Source organism: Melitaea cinxia, chromosome 10, assembly GCF_905220565.1.
Source record: "Melitaea cinxia chromosome 10, ilMelCinx1.1, whole genome shotgun sequence".
NCBI classification, from domain to species: Eukaryota; Metazoa; Arthropoda; class Insecta; order Lepidoptera; family Nymphalidae; genus Melitaea; species Melitaea cinxia.
The window spans coordinates 166,657-188,612 of NC_059403.1; the positions used below are offsets into that span (position 1 = coordinate 166,657).

The window sequence follows — 21,956 nt, forward strand, 5'->3', positions numbered from 1 at the left end:
CATTGCCGACCCAATCCCCAATCCCCCCAGGAGCTCTGGTCACCTTACTCACCAACAGGAACACAATACTGCTTGAAAACAGTATTATTTTGCTGTGATCTTCTGTAAGGTCGAGGTACTACCCCGGTCGGGCTGCTCTATATTTTGAGCAGGAGATTCCTGCTGTGCCCTACTAGCTGTTACTAGATCACAATAAAAAATACTACTTACTTACTTACCGGGGCATCTTAGCAACTTAAGATGCGTTAATAAATAAATAATTACTATTTAGCATGCTTAGTCGACTTCTAGCTTTTGTAGCTAATGTAACGAATATATATTTAATTCTTTGTTCTTTCAAAATCAACCAAAGATCTTAAATAAAACTTTGCAAACCATGGTTGTAAATATTTCGTGGTGCTTTTGAGGTTTTTTATTAATTTGCATTGTACATATGTATATCGATAAATATTTGACGTTTGATATAAATTCAGTAAAAACACGTACATGTATATTTATACCGTCTAACAAACTCGGAGGCGATACTAACATTACAACTCTGCTGATCAAGCGAGCTTTGATACAAAATTTTAATTGTCCTAATATGCCATCTTATTGTGAAACTATGTATGTATCCTATATCATATTCCTATCATAGGTTATCATAGTTTATCATAAGTTATCAATCGACCACTGAACCTCGGCGTCCATGTGTACTGTATATTCTAGTAGAATTGTTCCATAATCAATATTCGTTTGATTCAGCTAGGATTCATTCAAACAAAAGAAGGAAATGTCTACTAATCAAGCATTGATGAGAAACTTACCTTACGTAATCTCTGGACAAGTATGATTGAGAGCTAAATCGTTCGAATCGTTGACAAATTAAAGCATTACATAAAGTTTTTTTTACTTTTCGGATATAATTCTGATGTATATGATATATCCTACTCCTATCCTAAAAAGAATAAAGCAAGATAATTATAATTGTTTGCTAGCAAACGAAAAAAACCGACTTCAATTACATCGACAAGTAATACAACGTAGGTAGACGAATAAAATTAACAAACGCACTAGTCGTCACTACTATTTTCGAGGGTTTCCCTTGATTTCTCTGGGATTCCATCATCAGATCCTGGTTTCCTAATCATGTTACCACACTTGGAATATATCCTTACCAACAAAAAAAGAATTATCAAAATCGTTTCATAAACGACGAAGTTATCCCCGACCATACATAAAAAAATATACGGTCTAAATATATACGGTCGAATAGAGTAACCTCCTCCTGTTTTGAAATCTAAAATATTTAAAGTGGAGAGAATCGTTTCATTCACTCACTACAGCCTAATACAGCATAATACATGTCACTGCTGGACATAGACCTCCACAAGTTCGCGCCAAAAATGGCGTGAACTCCTATGTTTTGCGTATACGTTTACGTCAAAGCAATGATTCAAACTTTTTATTTCACACAACTATTTAGATCACCGTAAAACTAGCGCAAAGTTTTATAAATTTATTTACGTTTTGGACGCGGTAATTCTGTCTCAATTGAAAGCTCGTAAACTTTTTTCTTTTCGTAAATTTTAGATTTAAAAAGTTTTTTTTTTTACTGGCTGCTTACGATCTGTACCTGCCATGTTGTTCGTAATAACACATTTTGTGTTCTATTACATTTTCTAAGGGATCACGTATATTTAGGCTTGAAAAGTATCTAGTGTTGTTTGTCATATTGTGTCCATTAGAGTTTAGTTTAAATTCTTTGTCGAGATACAGTCAGACGGACAAAAGTGAAATGTGTAATCTTTTATTATCGATTCTAAAATAAGCTTAATGTACCCTTTTAAATCTTTCAAAATATCATCAATGTACAGAATTAGAACTGCTAGTATTTTGCTATAAACAATCCAATTTAATCACTATCATTAAATACTCAACCTTGCAGTTTGTATTACGAGCAGTACAATACTTTCTTTGGGAATGTTTTAACATGTTTCTAGGGTGTAGATTTAAACTGTGCAGACCACACACAATTGTAATACAATAATTGTCCGAGCTGGCCTACTTTCTGAGCACTGTTTGGGCGCGACCCACTCGTACAATGATAATATGTTTCAAGGCCGTTTTTGGTGATTAGTGCTTCAAATAAGTGCTGAAAACACCTGTATTTTTAACCGGCTTAAAAATAGGAGGACGTTCTCAATTCGACGGTATTTGTTTTATATGTACATACCTTTTTTGGGGTGTAGTTACCGATTTTGATTATTTCTTTTTTATTTGAAAGCACCACTTTTATTTGGTCCCATTTATACTTAGTGAGATCTGGAAAGTAGTTTATGAGTTATCCCTAATATTAGTAATGTGTATTGTACTGTACGTGTGTTTTTTGTTAGAAAAACAACACATTTATTTCAGTCATAACTCATCAAGTTGTAACGCTTAAATAAAATTTGTTAATTTTTGGTTAAATCTTTGATAGTTTTACATCATAACAAAAGGTGCTTACTGCATTCAAATGTAGGCGCATTCTTATTTACAGATTTATTCAGTCGTAATTCTTAGTTGTTATAATTGAGTTGAAACACAATTGTATTTTGATAACATAGTCCTCGTAAATCAAGTCTATAATCACAATTACTGCACGGTTAAAATTTTATCGACAACTGCGGCCTTCATTACATCATCACAATCGCGTCACTGTTAATGCGTTACGTATCAAAGTATAAACATGACTCCACCGTGTGAAATTTGTAATTAATTTTTTATTTAATGTTTTTGTAAACATGAAACAACCTGAGTTCAATTGAACGGAGCTACATATGTGTCTTGTGCTAGAGTACCGTTGTCTTAGCTCTAGCAGAATGTTGCTGGCGTTTATTGAAAAATTGTGGTCTTCAGCTCTTATGGTTTTACTGCTCCGTGATTGACATAAAATCATATAATATAGGTACTATTAGATAAAACGAAACCCTTAGGTTTTCTTCTAGAAAACAATAATTAATCAACAAAATGTCCATATACATATATTAATGAAGTAAAACTTTATGCACGCTTTACTTTGGGAGTAAGCTGGCGAACGCGTGACGAGAGCGTTACGAAAAGTGTGATCGGGCGAGGCGAACGGAAGTTGAAAGGGAGATATAAGTTAGTGAAAATAGAAATAGAGAGTTACGTTTCGTATATCGAAGACGCAAGCCTAATGTGCAGATGTTTTACTTCAGTCGAGTGATCTAACGTACCCTCGTTTTTTTGTCTTGGATTACTTAGTAAAATTTGTTGGTTCTGGTGTCAGTCGATGTAACAATGCGTGGTGTGTCGTTTCAGGACGGCAGGTGGAGGGCGTGTGGCACACGTCGGTGGTGGTGTTCGAGCGGGAGTACTTCTACGGCGGCGCGGGGGTCACCAGCTGCGCGCCGGTGAGCACATTGTTGTCCTTGGAAAATCTTGCTGAAGCAAGAAAACACGAGCCCATTGGATTACTTAGGGCAGTCTTAGAAAAACAATATTTATGTATAATATTCGCATATAAAAATTTAGGAAGTTACTTATTCATAGTACCCATCAAATGGTAGCATTAGTATTGCGAATGGAATTTCCAACAATAACGCTTCTTGCGTGCGACAATGTTTAGAAAAATTTGCTAAATATTAAAGTCCAGAGAAAATTGTGTAATATAGTCGATGATCGTTTAAATTTTTCCGACGTCACGCCTGTCGTCATAATTTGCCGAAAATACAGGACATGTTTGCGTAAATCTGACAACGCAATTGGCAGCGCACCGCGCCGCGGTCGCCAAAGGGACCGCCTCGCACACTTTCTTCCGTAAACAGTGACAGTCGTGCAAAGCGATGCACAATCAAGCACGCGTCTACTCTATTTTTAGCAAAGGAACTCGTAGGGAATGCACCGGAGTACCCAATCTTAGCAGGGTCTTGTTACATGCAATCGTCGATCAAAAGTGTTGGCTTTAATTTTGTCCAATGAAAGTGTAAATTGTTGGAGATATACATTAAGACAACGTTGTGTAATAGTATGCGTATAAACATCATTCGAGTTTATAATTAGTCTTTTGAAAAATAAATCACATCAAAGGCTGCGTGTTTCGCGCGCTCGGCTATTTTTGTACGTTTCGCGCGTGGACACGGACTTCTGGCGGCCACTGGAGAACGATCTCGCTCACCGAAGTTTTGTCCTTACTCTGCAGCTCACGTTATATCGGCAAATGCTTCATATCCGCCAATTGTAAACATTCTATTCGCGATCGGGCGCATCGTCGAACTGATAATGCTGTAATAAATGTCGTAAACAACGCGTATATTTCTTTGTTTTCCCCGTTTAATAGCAAATAAATTAATATTGTTTTTGCGATTTTAACGTCTTGTTTTAGTCTACTATTCGGTTTCGATTACGCGATTCTAAAGACCGAGTTGATATCGTTATTTTCTGTTACGTGTGTAAAACATATATTACTATGTAATTTTTACCAGACAAGTTTTATGCAGTAAAAAACGAATTCAAAACTTAACCACAATGATTCAGTGCATCCGCATACCTTGTTTTTGGGTTATCTCCTCATTCCCCTGATTTCGGTACTCAGAATAACCGTGTCTTCCAAATTCTCCATTTCTCTCGCTCATATGTAATGTTCAGTAGCCAATAGCTCCGTTTCACTCACTCGCATTGAATGAAACTGAAACGCTCACTTCCTAAAGAAACGATTTACGAACCTCAAAGGTGACTTCATGCTTATTTTCTTGTAAATGTCACAGCCGCGGGAGTAAATATTTTAAGACGTGAAAGTATTCAAGTCGGCCGACGGTTTTTTATGTAATCGAAAATGTGCGAAATATAATGTGTAATGAGCATCATTTTTATATTATATGTAAAGCTAAATTTTTTAAGATATAATCAATACTTAGGTAACAATATGTATAAAAACTTAATATAAAATTTATTTTGTGTGAAATATTTTGGTCCATTTCAATTAAGTAAGTATCAAATTTCATCTCTTCTACTAAAATACGCATGCGGCATGCTTGCAGAATATGGAAAGCCTTTCGGTTTAGGATATTGCCAAGGTACCTCATCCAGTTGTAAGTCGACATATTAGGTTTCAAATCCAAACTGTTTCCGTTGATTTGATCATGTGCTAAATTCATCTTGTAATTCATTACATTTTTGACGACGAAAGCAAAATATTGTGAGGAAATTTAATCTATAATCTATAATATATATAAAAGCGAAAGGTCACTCACTCATCACGAAATCTCCGAAACTATAACACCTACAAACTTGAAATTTGGCAGGTAGGCTTCTTATAGAGCGTAGACATCCGCTAAGAACGGATTTTATGAAACTCGACCCCTAAGGGGGTAAAACGGGGGTTGCAAGTTTGTAGGAAAATCCTATGTTTTTGAAGTAAGAGACCTAAAATTTTAAATGTATGCTCTATAGATGATGAGAAGACGTCCAAATAATGCATCTTTAGAAATCAACCCCTTTTTGGGGTTAAAATGGGGGATGGTAGGTTGACTCACTGATCACGAAATCTCCGAAACTATAACACCTACAAACTTGAAATTAGGCAGAAAGGCTCCTTATAAGGCGTAGACATCCGCTAAGAACGAATTTTACGAAATTCGACCCTTAAGGGGGTAAAACGGGGGTTGGAAGTTTGTGTGAAAGTCCCATGTTTTTGAAGTAAGAAACTTGAAATTTAAAATGTATACCTTTTAAATTGTAGAAAGGTGACCAAATAATGTATCTTTAGAAATCAACTCTCTTTTGGAGTTAAAACGGGGGATGGTAGGTTGACTCACTCATCACGAAACCTCCAAAACTATAACAGCTACAAACTTGAAATTTGGCAGGTAGGTTCCTTATAGGGCTTAGACATCCGCTAAGAACTGATTTTACAAAAATCGACCCGTAAGGGGATAAAGCGGGGGTCGGAAGTTTGTATGAAAGTCTTATGTTTTTGAAGTAAGAGACTTGAAATTTAAAATATATGCTCTATAGATGGTGAGGAGGTGTCCAAATAATGAATCGTAATATATATATATATATATATATATATATATATATATATATATATATATATATATATTATATATTGGACAAAGATAAAATTTGGCAGGGAGGTAGATCATAGTTAGCAGACGTCCGCTAAGAACGGATTTTACGATATTCCACCTCTAAGGGAGTTTAATTGGGGTTGATAGTTTGTATGAAACATATGCAGCCTGAAAATAAAACTAAAAATGTTGTGTATACAGAGGTTTTATAAAAATGACTATTAAATTATACTAAATTGTGCCTTTTAAAAAGTTACTCAGTTTGATAAGCATTTCAAGTGACTGAAATAAAAAAAAATTGCGTTAAACATCTTAATAGTAATGCATATCTGCATAACCACGCGGACGTAATCGCGGGCAACAGTTAGTGTATTATAAAACAAAGTCTCTAAAAGTGTATGTGATCGATTCGCTCAAAATCTACTGAACGGATTTTCATGCGGTTTCACCATTGGAAAGAGGGCTCCACCATTGGCAAGAGGAAGGTTTACGGAACGGCTAAGCCAATTTTGATGAGAGTTCCACTGGAAGTTTGCCGGGAAAACTTTGTGACACACTAATTTCAACGCGGGCGAAGCCGCGGGCACAGCTAGTTTTATATATACGTCGATTTACATCGGAGCAGCGTGGCAAGTAAACTTTCAACTTTTCTTCATAGAATTAATATAATTATTATTTTTTATCAAATAACAAAAAAACCGACTTCTAGTTGCATCGAAAAATGAGAACATCATCAAATTTGATAGCAAAAAAATTAATTAATTAAAATATTTGAAAAGTCTAAAAAAAACAATTTCAAATCGGACTACTTGCTTCAGCCTTCGAATACAAAACGGTACACCCAGTAGAAAGTTATATGGCAGTCTTTTCCTGGTCTCTATTACCACAAATAGCTTTGAGCTATAACACGCGTTGCGCTCGTCCGCAGGGCGGCACGCAGCTGGGCGCGCCGCACCAGGTGCTGCGGCTGGGCACCACGTTCGTGCCCTTCCCCGTCTTCAACGAGTACATCCAGGGGCTCGCCACCACCACCTACACGTAAGCGTACACACCTCTGCGCGGACTTTTACAATAATGATGTTACTGTGTCGTTATGGCTTAGTTCAATTTTAACATTACCAAAGTTTGATGGCAGAGCGATGTCAACGGTAGACTGCCGTGACACGATTGTAGTGGCAGATTTTCATTCTGAAACTCGAATAATGTAAAATATGTTAAAGATTAGATAGATATGAGAAAATTCAAATTATTTTATTTTAATTAAAGTTGAATTGATTTTAATTTAATTTTTGTAATTTAATCAGAAATTTGTTTTAATTTAGACGACTTGTATGTAATGTTTACCGTGCACTCACACGTGGAGTTAATTTAATAATGTAGTTCGGCGACATATCTGTCACCGCTCGTGGCGAGATACAAACCGGTGGGTAGGTTAGTAAGGCTCGTGTGGCGCAGCGCGGGCGCGTACCGGCTGCTGGAGCACAACTGCAACCACTTCAGCGACGAGGTGGGCCAGTTCGCGTGCGGCGCGCGCGTGCCCGAGCACATCCGCCGCCAGCCCGAGCGCGACCTGCCCGCGCCGCTGCGCGCCGCGCTGGGCGCCGCGCTCTCCGCGCTCGTGCCCGACGGCGACCAGGTGCGCGGTGGGCATCGCACTGACACACTACTGAAACGACATGGAACGTGCTTCAAGTCACACTATCGCACACCACACGCCGAGCATCACATACAACGTGCCTCAAATCAGCTAAAGCTTTAGATTAAGAACCATCGAATTTCGGGATTTTGGAGGGAAGGGGGGAAGAAGGGTGGGGGATGCTACCCCCGGTACCACTGCCACACTTCGGGACCCCATGGTTATGGAGATATCCATGGTTAAAGTTAGGAGATCAGAAGAATTCCGCAACTTTCACAAGCATTTTTTTCACATTTCACATGTTATTTTCACATTTTACACGTTATTTTCCCATTTCACACATTATTTTGACACGCTATTTTCAAATTTCACACGTTATTTTCAAACAGGAGTACGTATTAACGATCTCTACTCATGTTTTTCACTTCAATATATTTTTATTTTTACTTATTTACTGTCATATGTTCAGTAACGATTATAATAATAAACTGAAATACAAAATATTTTTTGTATATAACAGTACATGAGTAAAACTAAAATATATTTAAGTAAAAAAAAACATGAAATAAGCCTGTATGGTCTTCGATCTGTGCCTTTTACAGTTATTTAAACAAAAATAATAAATTTATGCTTACATTACTTTAGAGCGAAACAATAAGTGGCGCGCCATTATTGTTTTAAAGCATCTATCTCTCAGTCGTTAAACATCAGTTGTATCGTTTGTTAAAAAACCGTGTGAAAACGTTAAATTAACGTGTGAAATGTGAAAATAACGTGTGAAAGTTACGGAACGGAGCATGAGTAACGTAAGTTGTATCGTTTGTTGATCTTGGAGTCGAGATCGTATGTACGTATTCCTGTTCGAAAATAACTTATTAAAGTTGCGGAACGGAGCATGAGTGGCACTTCACGCAGCGCCGGAGCTAAGCTAGAGTCAGACGCGGAGCTCATAGGTATTATAATAGCTTTAAATTCTTTCTCTAATCTCAAAACTTTAACCATGGATATCTCCATAACCATTGGTTTCCGAATGATGGCAGTGTTACCTAATGTAGCTTCTTCTCCACCCCCCCATCCTCCACCCCCAAAACCCCATAATTCGATGGGTCTTAATCTAAAGCATAACCTCAAATCACACTAAAACAACACGCGACGTGCTGAAAGCCTCGCTTTCGCATTCAGACTGTAACATCCCACTGTTGGGCATAGGCCTCTTTCTCTATGCAGGAGAAAGCCTCACGTCACACAAACACTTACCAAACACAACATTCATGATGCATCACATCATACTGACTCACAACACGCTGCGTACAACACGCCACGTACAATACGCCACTTACAACACGCATCACGTCACATTAACAGACACCAAACACAACATGCTTTACGTTACACTAATACACATCACGCCACGTACAACACGTCTCACGTCACACTACCACACAATGAACACTTAACACCATATCTGTATAATATGCACGTCACACTTAACAGACACCAAATACCACATACATCCTACATCGCCTCACTCTAATACACTCGTCTCTCATCACATACTCGTGCCACTCGTCACATACAATTACGCGTCATGCTATACCTGTGTACACCAAACACCACATATACGCCTTATATACAAATTACAATAACTCTTACATTAAAATTACTTAACGGCTTGTGCCCATTGACGGTACGGCATGGCAGGCGATTTTTACCATACTGAAAGCAAACATGCTGTGGTTTCCTTATGCATACGATATCATTGCACTTCCTATTAATTACGGTGACAAGTTCACCATACCGATCGGCCGACGTGTAGTGTCGACCGATGTATCGGCACACGTGTAGTGTTTTTCCCCCGCGACTCGAATACGCTTAGGCGCACCGAACGTCGACAACACGTCACAGCGCTCCGTATAGCGCCTCCTCCATTCCGACGACGTTCTAAGCCGAGGTGCGATCTCGCTATACACCCTACACCCTTAGGATGAGCGTCTCCCCAGAGTCTTCTAAAAGGGCTTGCATCTTCCTTCGCGGCCGGTGTCTATAGTAAAAGGCCAGTAGGGCCAACAGTAACAATCAATTCGAAAAAAAAATGTGTAGTGTTTTCTAATTATAATAACATTTGGGATTCTGTCTTGCGGTCAGACGATACGCTATAATAAGAATGTTTCTACTAAATAGTATAGTCACAATTGCTCGTTAATTTATATTTTTATAAATCGCACGACGGTCGCCTGCTGTGCCGTGCCGTCGATGGGTATCTTAAATTGAGTTTCCGATGTGCAGGTTTACGCTAATGGCGTGCGTCACAGTCGGCGGGACAGCCCCGACTACCTCACACTCAATAACCAGATAGAAGAAGCCAGGTAAGGCTCATATAATAATTATTATTGTTTCGAAATTTTATTGCAACATAAACTGGGATAACCGTAATGATTGAATTTACTTTGTCTTGTCAGTTTCTTTGGAATTACATAATTGACGGTACTGTAATTTTTAAACAGGTCTATCTGATGTAAAGACATTAAAAATTATTTAGTTATATACTAAGTGGATTACGTAAGATTAGTAGTTTTGTAGTAGTTAAACATTAGTAGTTTTTAAAATTTTCGATTTTCAAGGCTTTCCATAATTTACAAATTTTGGAGAATCAAATAATGACATTTTGAATTTTATCTAAATCGGTTCTACCTTGAGGGTATTTTGAACATTTGTCGCTATTCCATATAGCTTTGACTAGAATTTGACCACTCATATAATATTAAATAAGCGACATAACACAAAAAAAAAATCAAAACGGTCGAACCACGCTCGAGTTTGTTGTAATTATACTACGAGCACATGGAAAGACGTTACAATACCGGTAGTGCTACGGTAGTGCGTAGTGGAAGTAGTGTGAGCTACAGCGGGGTGGGGCCGCAGACGGCGCGGGCGCGCGGCGCTGGCGGCGGTCGTGCGAGCGGTGCGCCGCGCGCCGCACCCGCGCCCGCACTCGCACCACACCTCCAAACCCTTCTGAGCCAATAAACGCTGTTACACTGATCGACCCGTGTTTACTTGTAGAGTAGTGCCCGCACTGGTAACTAATTGATTAGGTCTGCGGAGTAGGGTACGCTTTTTTATTCGCGTTGAATTACGATAATTTCTGATTGGTTATCGTGTTACGTCTCGAGATATTGAGCTAATGTCGAGACACTGACAGCCAAATGATTTTAATTTATAGTTTTTAATCGATAGAAAAATTTAATTGACGTATTTTTTTAAAATAAATATTAAGTTCGTAAACTTTTTTTAAAAATTGAATGCTATAGATTTGTATTAAAATTATATACACTTAAATCTAAATTTAATAAAAGACGTTTCTTTTTAAGATGTAAATCAATAATTATCTAATAGATAAACATTTGTACAAAGGAATGTGGCAGAAACATACTAGTATTATTACTGAATAGTAATTACTAAATTTATATTCATATAATAATTTACCTAAAACAATTTTTTTTAGTAAATTTTAAAATGCTGTAGAAGAAAGGGAAAAGTATCTTATAATATCTACCAAACATAGCGTTAGTATAATTGATTTTACTCGAAAGCGTTGTTTGCAAGCTTCACAATAATACTTAGAATCAACGGCAATATAAAGAAAGCAGAAGACAAAATTCCAGAAAATGAGTTAATCGATAAGAGTTGGCAAGAGAGTAACTATTTTAAAGTATCTAACAGTGACTCTGTTTATGTAGGGAACGTACCTATACTACGGAGAGGGGGCTTTACAATACCACGCTTATTAACTGGGGCTCCCGCTCGCGTAGTCAATATCCTCTAGAATGGTCTCATGTTTTTGAAGCGATAATTCAATAGGTATAAGTAGATAGGAGGTTGATAGGTAAAAATATATAATTTTAATTGTTTTGTTTGCAAAACTATTGATTTAAAACCGTAGTTCTGTTGAATTACTACGCAAATACTACGGTGGTACCAAGTGGGGGGGGGGGGGGGTAGGGTAAGAAATGAGTTACGTTTCCTAAGTGAAGATGTACTGATGTGTGGTGGCGGGTAAGAGTGGCGTCCCAGGAGCTGGAGGCGCGCCGCAGCACGCTGGCGGAGAAGCTCGCGCGCAAGCAGAGGCGCCGCGAGAAGAAGAGGAAGAAGCAGCGCCTCGCCGACGGGGACGGCGACGACGACGACGACCGTGAGTTGCCTGGCTCTTGATAATAATATTCTTTTTCGGTATAGGTGCATCGCTCTGGAACAAACTTCGTAAAGATATCTCACTTATCTCCTCTATTTACACTTATAAAAAGAAGCTGAAACAACACCTCCATTCTTCAATACATTCTTTTACTTTGTATTGTATAATATGTATATTATGTATGTATTTTATATAAATATATATGTAACTAGCTGACCTAGCAACGCGTTGATGTGGCTCAGTAATTATAATTTATTAAAATACATATAAATTCTATATTCAAACGCACCATCTATAATCTAGAAATAGAAATACGGCGCCATCTACCGGATATCTGTGCACCTTAGATGCCAAACCACCATCTAATGTGGACCAAATGACAGATGCTTACATAATTTGATAAAAATTGGTTCAGTAGTTTCGGAGTTTATCGCTGACATACACGAAATTTTTATATATATTATAGATATTTATGCTGCTGTGTCGTTACGGCAGTAAAGAATATACCCACCCCCTCTTTTCCCGTGGGTGTCGTAAGAGGCGACTAAGGGATAACACAGTTTCACTACCACCTTGGAACTTAAAAAGCCGACTGATGGTGGGATAACCATCCAACTGCTGGCTTTAAAAAACGCATGCCAAAGACGGACAGCAGCGTCTTCGGTGCGACAAAACCAGTTCTGCGGTCACCAACCCGCCTGCCCAGCGTGGTGACTATAGGCAACACACATGAGTTCACGCCATTTTTGGCGCAAACTCGTGGAGGCCTATGTCTAGCAGAGGACTGCGATAGGCTAACTGTTATTGGTGAATTGAACAAACACAATTATTATACTCGCTCTTGTTGCTTCTAGTTCTGACGTTATCGGAACGAATGACTACATGAAGTACACCATTTACATCAAATTTTTGATAATCCTTAACTTTATCTTAATGAAAGAGTGTAGTTTTTTTCTTTATCAATATCATCTTTACAGCCTATACGGTCCACTGCTGGACATAGGCCTCCACAAGTTTACGCCAAAAATAACGTGAACTCATGTGTTTTGCCCATAGTCACCACGCTGGGCAGGCGGGTTGGTTCTTTATCATTATACTATTTTAAAATTTTGATATACTAATGATACTAATGATGCCTACTGAATGAAAAGCAGTTATACTGAGAAGAGAAAGAGTTACAAGCATAACTCCTTCTTATTACTTATTTTCCATCTTCCTTTTCTACTTTTCAATTTAAATCTTTAATCTTTAATCATCTAATAATCATTAATATTTGTTAATGTATTATATATGTATGTAATTATTTTTTATACATATTATTATATAAATATATGTATGTCTACGTTTATTTACGAGTATATGTAAATATAGTTTTGGTGTATTGTATATATGAATTCCTTTAAATTTCACCGTGTGCCTGTTATATGTATGTTACAAATGTTTCCTTTATAGACGGGTAGTCTGTTAGAAATCACTGTCTGTGATAAGACCGCCTTTGCTTTTTATTCAGTATGCTTTTTTTTCTCTTCTTTTTAATGCTCTTATTGTAAGTCTGCAGTAAAGTATAAATAAATAAAATAATATTGTTTGTGAAATTGACCATATATATGATTTGCGACTTGATATGATATGTTCAGAATATAGGATATTTTTAAGTTTCTTTTTAAGAAACAATTTATATATATTTTCTTGATTTATACATAGCATTAAAAATGAAATACACAAACTACATGTAAAAGCTAGTACATTAAAATAACATACTTATTTAATTTTTAACCTTGATATCTTGATTATCTTGATAAGATGTTTGCCTCCCTTTTTAAAAAACCTCATAATTACTCCACATATATTATTTATCATTTTATAGATAATTGCTTGCTCTACCGTCATCAACAACTAGGAAATTTATTATTGCTTTTGTTTTTGTAAATTAATTAATTACTAAAATTATATATATAGATATACATTGAGACACAATACAGCAATGCTGCCATCTGACGGCTTTAATTTTGAAACAACGTCAACATGATTGACAGTCAGTAAATTTTTCCTTCAATTTCAAATCAACTCACATTTTTTTGTAATTCTGTAGTGATATTTTTTATTATACTTATGTAGTGCGAATTATTCGCACGGGTATAGCTAGTTTGTATCTTATTTTAATTGTAATTTATTTGAGTTTTTGGCATACTGTCAGCTTGCCAACAGTCAACGCTCCGGGTCATTGTATTCGGCATAACCAATTGTTTTTTTTTCTCTTTCAATATGTCGCGGTAGACGGATTTAAATCTTAGCTTACAGCTGGGTTTTTAATTGATAAAATTTAACAATTACGAATATCTGAATATCTTCAACTGATGTAGGGCACAGCAGGCAATGTCCTGCTCAAAATCTGGAGCAGTCTGACTGGGGAAGTATCTCGACCTTACAGAAGATAAGAATTGAATAAAACTGCTTTCAAGCAGTGTTGTGTTGCTGCGGTGAGTAATGTGACCAGAGCTCCTGGGGTGGATTAAGGACAGGGTCGGCAATGCGCTTGCGATACTTCTGGTGTTGCATGCATCTATAGGCTACGGTAATCGCTTAACATAAGGTGAGCCATACCTGGTTCAATAAAAAAAATCTTGTATTTGGCGCTGAATTATAAAGTCGGTATAAATCCAACAGATCTTGGAATAAAGACTGAGACATAAGACTAGTTAACTAGTAGGTAGTCTACTATTATAGTACACATGTCTGTGTAACAAGCTATTAATTTTAGTGATTTATTATATTATCAAAATAATATATTATTAATTGTTTACTGTACCACCCTAAACTGTCCATCATCTGTAACATTTGATGAATTGTCAACGACTAGGTTGGAATCGCACTTTATGAAAATATGAAATTATTTTTGCCAACAAAACTGTAAACAATGATATATATTTATCGGCCGCGTTATTCGTGACACAGTTTTTACATTTTTAACTAATTTGAAAAGCATTTATCTAGTAGTTTGAGTTCAAGCTACCAATGTTTTCTTCATAGCGTAAATACGACTAAAATTAAATCTGAAGTCATTTTATTACACATAGATTTATTTATGAGATCGTCTTCGAGACTTTCTATCTATTTATTATTGCGATTGTCAGCCGACAGGACGTAGGAGTCAGTGGCAGTGGCCATGGTCACAATCACACGATTACAGTTCGTGGGATTGGCATTTTATAACAATCTAAGTACCCATCATTGTCAATGAAAACGAATGCAGCAGAACAAATTAACTACCAACTAATGTAGAAACCTCTGCTCAATCTTCCAAATTTTTCTTATTCTCGAAAGTTTTGTTTTAAATAAAAGAATAAACCGTATTTTCGATAGATTTCTGACGCCATTCGTGCGCAGTTTATGTGATAACTTTAATTTTAGAACGTCAAATTGGAAGCTGATGGTCGGAGCGTTACCTAATGCCTTATTGTAATGTTTACCTGACTTCTTCGAGAGATAACAAGCTACTTGCTGCCCTTGCGCAGTGCGATGTGATGTGACACCCAGCTGAACCCTACGGTACTAAAACTAATTTTAATTTACGTAAATGTCGTACGTGTGTGTGTGTGTGTTTGCCATTTTCAATATTACTTACTCGAATGTAGAGCTATATTTTAGGTTATGAAATAGTTGTAGGAAGTTATTCATCACTCTTAGAAGTCTTTTGAGAGCGTATAGGAAACGCCAACGTGTTGTTCCTAACAATTTAAACACATTCTGTAATGGCGTGATTATAGCGTTTCATTATATTTGTAGAGTATGGGTTTAAAGTTGCAATTTACGCAACTCGATAGACAGAGAAAAGAGATGATATTCTAATGTGATAAGATCGATGGATGCTTAGGAAAGAAAAGGTCTTTCATATATTGGGTATGAGAATAACCCCTATGCAGAGCAATCGTACGCGTAACACTAGACAGTGTGATCGACCGTTCGTCTATTTTCATCCGGGTTAAATGGTCCTCAAATAGGTCGCGATTCCACTCGCGTTCGCCACGTGCCACCCTCGCCAACCTCCCTGCCTGAAACCCAGGTAGTTAACCTGATTATCTACCACCGATCTCTGGGTTCCCTCCAATGCTGCGATCATTTCTTTTACACAAGTAGGTCAACAAACGCGTTGCCGACCCTACCCCGACCTCCCCCAGGAGCTCTGGCCTCCCTACTCACCACAGGATCACAACATTATCTGAGAGCAGTGTTATTTAGTTTTGATCTTCTGATCGTGGAGAGTGGTCAGCGATGGGGTCCGAGTGGTGAGCGTGGTGGGCGGCGGGGCGGGCGGCTGGCGCGGCGCCAGGCCGACCGCGCTCAGTCGCGTGCAGCCAACGACACGCTCCTGCTGTCCCCGTCCGCGCAGTATTTATAGCAGTCAGAGCACGCCACGTGCGCCCAGGAACCCGCTAGTCTATTGTGACCGCGTGCCTCCAGCTGTCTTAACTGTTTCGCGTTCTATTTCTAACCGTCTGGAAATAGATCGAGTGTTGTAGTGCATTTTTGATTAGTTGGGTATGTAACCTATATATATTTTTTTTTGAATTTTCTGAAGAATCTTTTTCATAAGTGACTCGTTTATATATGCAAGAAACTGATAAGAATTTCTATAAATCTCAGTAAAGAGTGTAGTTAGATGCGTAGTCCAAAGTACCCAGCGGTGAGTGCGGCCGTCGTCGACGAGCAATAACTGTGTTGTGAGCGCCGCGCGTGGTCTAAATCTGTTTAATATCCGCTGTCTGGAGCAGTGCAGTCTGTTTCATAGACCTTGAACTGAACGCTAAAACTCAGTAACAGAAATAGTATGTTATAAACAAGACAATTGAGTAATCTGAATAGATATTGTTTTTTCCTTATATTCTGCTTTATTTCATGCTATCGACCAAACTCCTAATCTTAGCTGTTTCAAAATATTTACGCGTCTCACAAACTTGTATGGTGCTTCTGTGCATAGAGTTTAATTATTGCAACCATAGTCAGGATAAACACTAGGCTGTGGTTTCAACTTTGTCCAACAAACTGCTTGTAATGTGTACTAATCCTGAACTTCGAAATTAGCTATCTCACGATAAAACTGATGGGCGAGTATGCAGCGTTCGTTAGGGTGACATTCAAAAGTTTTTATTACTACTTCTAATGAACAGATCATATACTATCGACAAGACCGATATTACCTGTTTCGCATTAAATAAAAACAAAAACGACGCCGTCGACAAAAATGACGCCGCGATGGCGCAACGATCACAGCCATAGATTGTGCTTGTTGCGCTGGCGGTTGCGGGTTCGATCCCCGCGCATGACAAACATTTGTACAGGCCATACAGGTGTTTGCCGTGGTCTGGGTGTTTGTGCAGTCCTTGTGGGTCTCCCCATCGTGCCTCGGAGAGCACGTTAAGCCGTCGGTCCCGATTGTTATCATGTACACCTGATAGCGATCGTTACTCATAGTAGGGAATATATCCGCCAACCCGCATTGGAGAAGCGTGGTGGATGAAGCTCTGATCCTTCTCCTACATGGGGTAAGAGGCCTATGCCCAGTAGTGGGATATTACAGGCTGAAGCGAAAATAAAAAATCACTCTCTATCACAGCTATTAATCCTATGTCAGCTATCCAGAAATATACACAAGAAAAACAGAACCAAAATCCAAGACTGTGTCGTTGGCTGGGTCTCAATCGAGTTCGACGAATAAAGTAGTTAAAGTTAGGGGCGCTCGGCAGCCATGGCGGAGGCAGTGGAGGCGGTGGCGGCGGAGCGCGCGGGGCCGAGCTCGCGCGACCTGGAGGCCGAGGCCGACGAGCGCCAGCTCGAGGAGCAGCGCCGCCGCGAGCGGGACCCGCCCATCGTCTTCCGGGACATCGACGTGAGTAATGACGTCACTTCTAGGTCTCTGTACCTGTGGTACCTAGGTGATATACGAAGTTTGTAATTGGAGATGTACATCGAGGAAGAGTCCTATGCCCACCATTGGGTTGTTACGGGCTGAACTGTCGATGCTAGAGTTCGGTTTTTCAATTAGCTTGTCTCTTCGATTTGAGCCTCGATATAACGAATATTCAGTTGAGTGAATGACTCCAATTTTGACACACTATTTGATCACATCAATTGTGCGAGGTGAAAATTGGCGTCATTTATTTAATAATGTATCTGCTGCTGTAACCTATTGTTTCTAATATAATCGTTGTGATGATTTCTTCTAGTACATGCTATTTATAGTTTAAAATTAAAATGTCCTGAATATAAAATTGGCAGAAATACTCAAAAATCTCGAGTAACACAAAAATTGACTAAAATACACTAAACGCAAAAGCTACTTATGACTAAGGATGTTATTATTTTTAATTTTTAAATCAATATACCTAATTGCATTAGCACTGCGAATGTTTATGTAAAATTCCGTTAAAAAACTGACCAAGAAGTGCGAGTCGGACTCGCGCACCGAGGATTCCGTACAAAATTTTTCAAAATATTTATATTATATGATCTTACTAAAAATTTATGCTTTTCTCAATTTTTGCTTTATCTGTGCTATAAGACGTTACTTCGTACCAAATTTCAAGATTCTAAGACCACGAGAAGTACCCTGTAGGTTTTGATTCCCTTGCGAGTGTCGAAAATTTTCAGCATAAACGGTTGTATATTTTGATTGCGTTGGTTTCGATTCACAGCTCCAAGGGACAGTAGACCTGAGTATTTGATATAAATTTTAGCTTGATACCTCGACGTCTTCCTATGAAAGAGGGTGTTGACAGACAGACGGACAACAAAGTGATCCTATAAGGGTTCCGTTTTTTCCTTTTGAGGCACGGAACCCTAAAAATGAACGTAACATAATATATTGCCGCGGAATCTCATTTTAACCGTGACTCAAACTCGACACTATTGCATGAGTGAGAAAATTAAATGGGTTTACAAAAGCGCAAATGTTTACATATGAGTCATTACACTAAACTTTTCCAGAAGTGTCCAGAAGACACGTGTCGTAAACAAGCTGGTCAGGACTTGATGTCTCGCCAGCGGTGGGCGGAAATGATGCACACCGCGATGAGAGCCAAATATGATAAAATTATGGCTTTCATAAATTTGTTACTTATTTTACAAATATAGATTCGAGTGTAGTATTAATTTTATATTGCCTTGACTCTACAATCTTTTTGGAAGAGGAGACACTGTTAGTCGCGTAAACTGATATATTTTTACTTAATGTTTTGTCAAAAAATATTTTATCGGTAGCGTTATCGTACAATAACATTCTTAAAATTTATTATTGAATACCCGTTTTCTTTGTAATTTTTTATTTTTAAATTAAACACGAAGATTAATTTAAGAATCTGACAATTTAAGTTCGACAAACGTGACAGGGCGCACAGGAGTTCGAAGCGTTCAGCAAGGCGTTGGAGGGCGTCGAGCTATCGGCGGATGAGAAGCAGAGCCTCGACGAGCTGCAACAGTACCTCGTGCAGGGCGAGGGCAGCTGGGTGCTCGGCGACGAATTCCTCACTTTTATCGGTGAGCGTGAGATAGTAGAGTCTCGACATTTGAGCACCGAACCGCGATGTCTTGGTCGTTATTGATAGGGAAAAGGGATGATAGGAGAGAGAATGAGAGGGAGTGATTGGGAGAGAGAGGGGGAGTGATTGGAAGAGAGGGGGAGTGTTTGGGAGAGAGAGGGGGAGTGTTCGGAAGAGAGAGGGGGAGTATTTGGGAGAGAGAGGGGGAGTGATTGGGAGAGAGGGGGAGTGTTTGGGAGAGAGAAGGGGAGTGTTCGGAAGAGAGAGGGGGAGTATTTGGGAGAGAGAGAGAGGGGGAGTGATTGGGAGAGAGGGGGTGTTTGGGAGAGAGAGGGGGAGTGATTGGAAGAGAGAGGGGAAGTGATTGGAAGAGAGAGGGGGAGTGATTGGGAGAGAGAAAAAAGAGGAAGCGATTGGGAGAGAGAGAGGGGTAATGTTGATATGAGTAGGAAGATAGGTTGAAATAGAGGAAAATAAAATTGAACATATGGTGAATAATAGAGAGCGATAAGAAGGAGGTAAGGTGAAAATAGAAACAGAATGGAATTACGAGAGAGACGTTAAAACTTACATTGTATAATAAATAGACGTTTATTCGTCATCCAGGGCGTATCCTGCGCGACAGCAGCGTGGCGAGCGAGGCCCGCGTGTGCGCGCTGCGCTGCCTGGCGGCAGCGGCGCTGCGCGACGACGTGTCGCTGCTGCTGCACCAGGACCGCCGCACGCACGCGCTGCTGGCCTTCGCGCACCGCGTCGACGGACTGCCCCCGCCCGAGCAGCTCGCGCTCGCCATATTCGTGAGTGTGTTCTGTGGCTCTCTAACACGAGTTGCTCTCCATCTATGCAGGATATATCCAGCTGTGCTGATTATATCTGCGCTTCTGCGTTTAATTATTGTACCGAGTTCACACATCCGTGACGGTACGGTTCGATGGTCCTAAGGACGTCGTTGTATATTATATCTACCCTCACTGCGTTTATTTTGGTGCGTCTTTTTAATCGTGGTCCTTACCCCGCAGATGTGCAACCTGTTTGAGAACACGTCGTCGTCGGAGTGGCTGCTGTATATCAGCGAGTGGCAGAGCGAGGGACAAACGCTGTCCAATATTCGTGTCACCACTAAAGTAAGTCATTTTCTCTGCCTCGCATACAATAACTTTCTCTCTTGTTCTCTTTAGGCCTTTTCTCCCTAGGCCGTTGAGTATATAAAACTACTCTCATACAGTAAGCTCTTACAACTTTTCTACGTATTTCCATATACTTTCCATATACTTGACACGAACCTCCGTATTCTTACACTTTCCCACGTGCTGTTTATTCCACCCCACGCTCCCCAGTGCTCCCCCGTGCCCCCTGTCTCCCCAGTGTTCCCCCACGCTCCCCAGTGTTTCCCACGCTCCCCAGTGCTCCCCCACGCTCCCCAGTGCTCCCCCACGCTCCCCCGTGCTCCCCCACGCTCCCCCGTGCTCCCCCGTGCCCCCCGTTCTCCCCAGTGTTCCCCCACGCTCCCCAGTGCTTCCCCTGCCTCCATCCTCCCCAGTGTCCCCCACGCTCCCCAGTGCTCCCCCTGCCCCCGTCCTCCCCAGTGTCCCCCACGCTCCCCAGTGCCCCCCCGCCACACGTCGCCCGCCACTAAGCCGCGGCGCCGCTGCCCGCAGGTGTGCGTGCACTGCGTGCTCAGCGAGGCGCCGGCGCTGCGCGACGCGGGCACGGCGCTGCTCTACAACATCGCCACCAAGGAGGTAAAGACTGTGGTCAGTATCGCTTCGCTCTCATTACTATCTCCTACTCTACCGCCGTTAGTGGCCGATACACATAGGTGAGCCTTGAGCCTAGAAACCGTCGTACCGATCCGAGACAAAATAAGTGTGTGGGTTTTAACTAAAGATTACGTCTAGACGGTGCCTTTTACTATACGAAGGGTAAATGACTGAATAAATAACTGATATTTATAAGTATGTAATATGAGATTAATGTTTCATTCTTAGTTAAATATTAGCACTGTCAAATTACCAAATCCTAAAAGTCTGTAAAAATGAGTTTAAACGCTATCTGCGATTCGTTAGTTCAACAAAGAAACGCGGTGACAGTTTCCTGTTTATTTGTGTTAATAGAAATGCCTGCGCAAATTTACTCGCTTGATAGCGTAGCGTTGTCTGTGTAAAGTTGTTTTACGACTTATGTACGATCTACGTGTAAATATAAGAAGTACTTCAAAACAAAAAAAGTATAGTTCCTGAGAAAATAATCTTCAAGTGACATTTTGGCGACAGCTTGAATTAGGAAAATCAAACACAAGACATTGTATTGAATAATTACACCGGTTATTGCAAAAATATAATTGAAATTTGATATTGAAAATTGATTCATATGTGATAATAACAACTAAATAAAAATTTTAAAATGTAGACATTTCTGCATGTCTGGATGTGAGTAGTAGATTTTTTTTAAGATAAAACAAATTTATGTCTATTTCTACCTTCATTACGTTCAATCACATTTCAAAATTGTTTTCGAAGCCATCGTTGTTACTAACA

General features: G+C 39.4%; 1 protein-coding gene across 1 annotated transcript in view; it reads left to right on the forward strand.

The window, feature by feature from the left end:
* The window catches only part of LOC123657391, a 32,380-nt gene that overhangs the window by 1,501 nt on the left and 8,923 nt on the right, over nucleotides 1-21,956 (forward strand). The window contains exons 2-12 of the mRNA XM_045592942.1: nucleotides 3,307-3,398; nucleotides 6,985-7,094; nucleotides 7,512-7,692; nucleotides 9,979-10,058; nucleotides 11,754-11,884; nucleotides 17,629-17,771; nucleotides 19,270-19,417; nucleotides 19,557-19,585; nucleotides 20,061-20,216; nucleotides 20,439-20,543; nucleotides 21,078-21,161. Coding sequence (XP_045448898.1) covers nucleotides 3,307-3,398; nucleotides 6,985-7,094; nucleotides 7,512-7,692; nucleotides 9,979-10,058; nucleotides 11,754-11,884; nucleotides 17,629-17,771; nucleotides 19,270-19,417; nucleotides 19,557-19,585; nucleotides 20,061-20,216; nucleotides 20,439-20,543; nucleotides 21,078-21,161 — 1,259 coding nt within the window. The remainder of the gene's footprint in view (nucleotides 1-3,306; nucleotides 3,399-6,984; nucleotides 7,095-7,511; nucleotides 7,693-9,978; nucleotides 10,059-11,753; nucleotides 11,885-17,628; nucleotides 17,772-19,269; nucleotides 19,418-19,556; nucleotides 19,586-20,060; nucleotides 20,217-20,438; nucleotides 20,544-21,077; nucleotides 21,162-21,956) is intronic.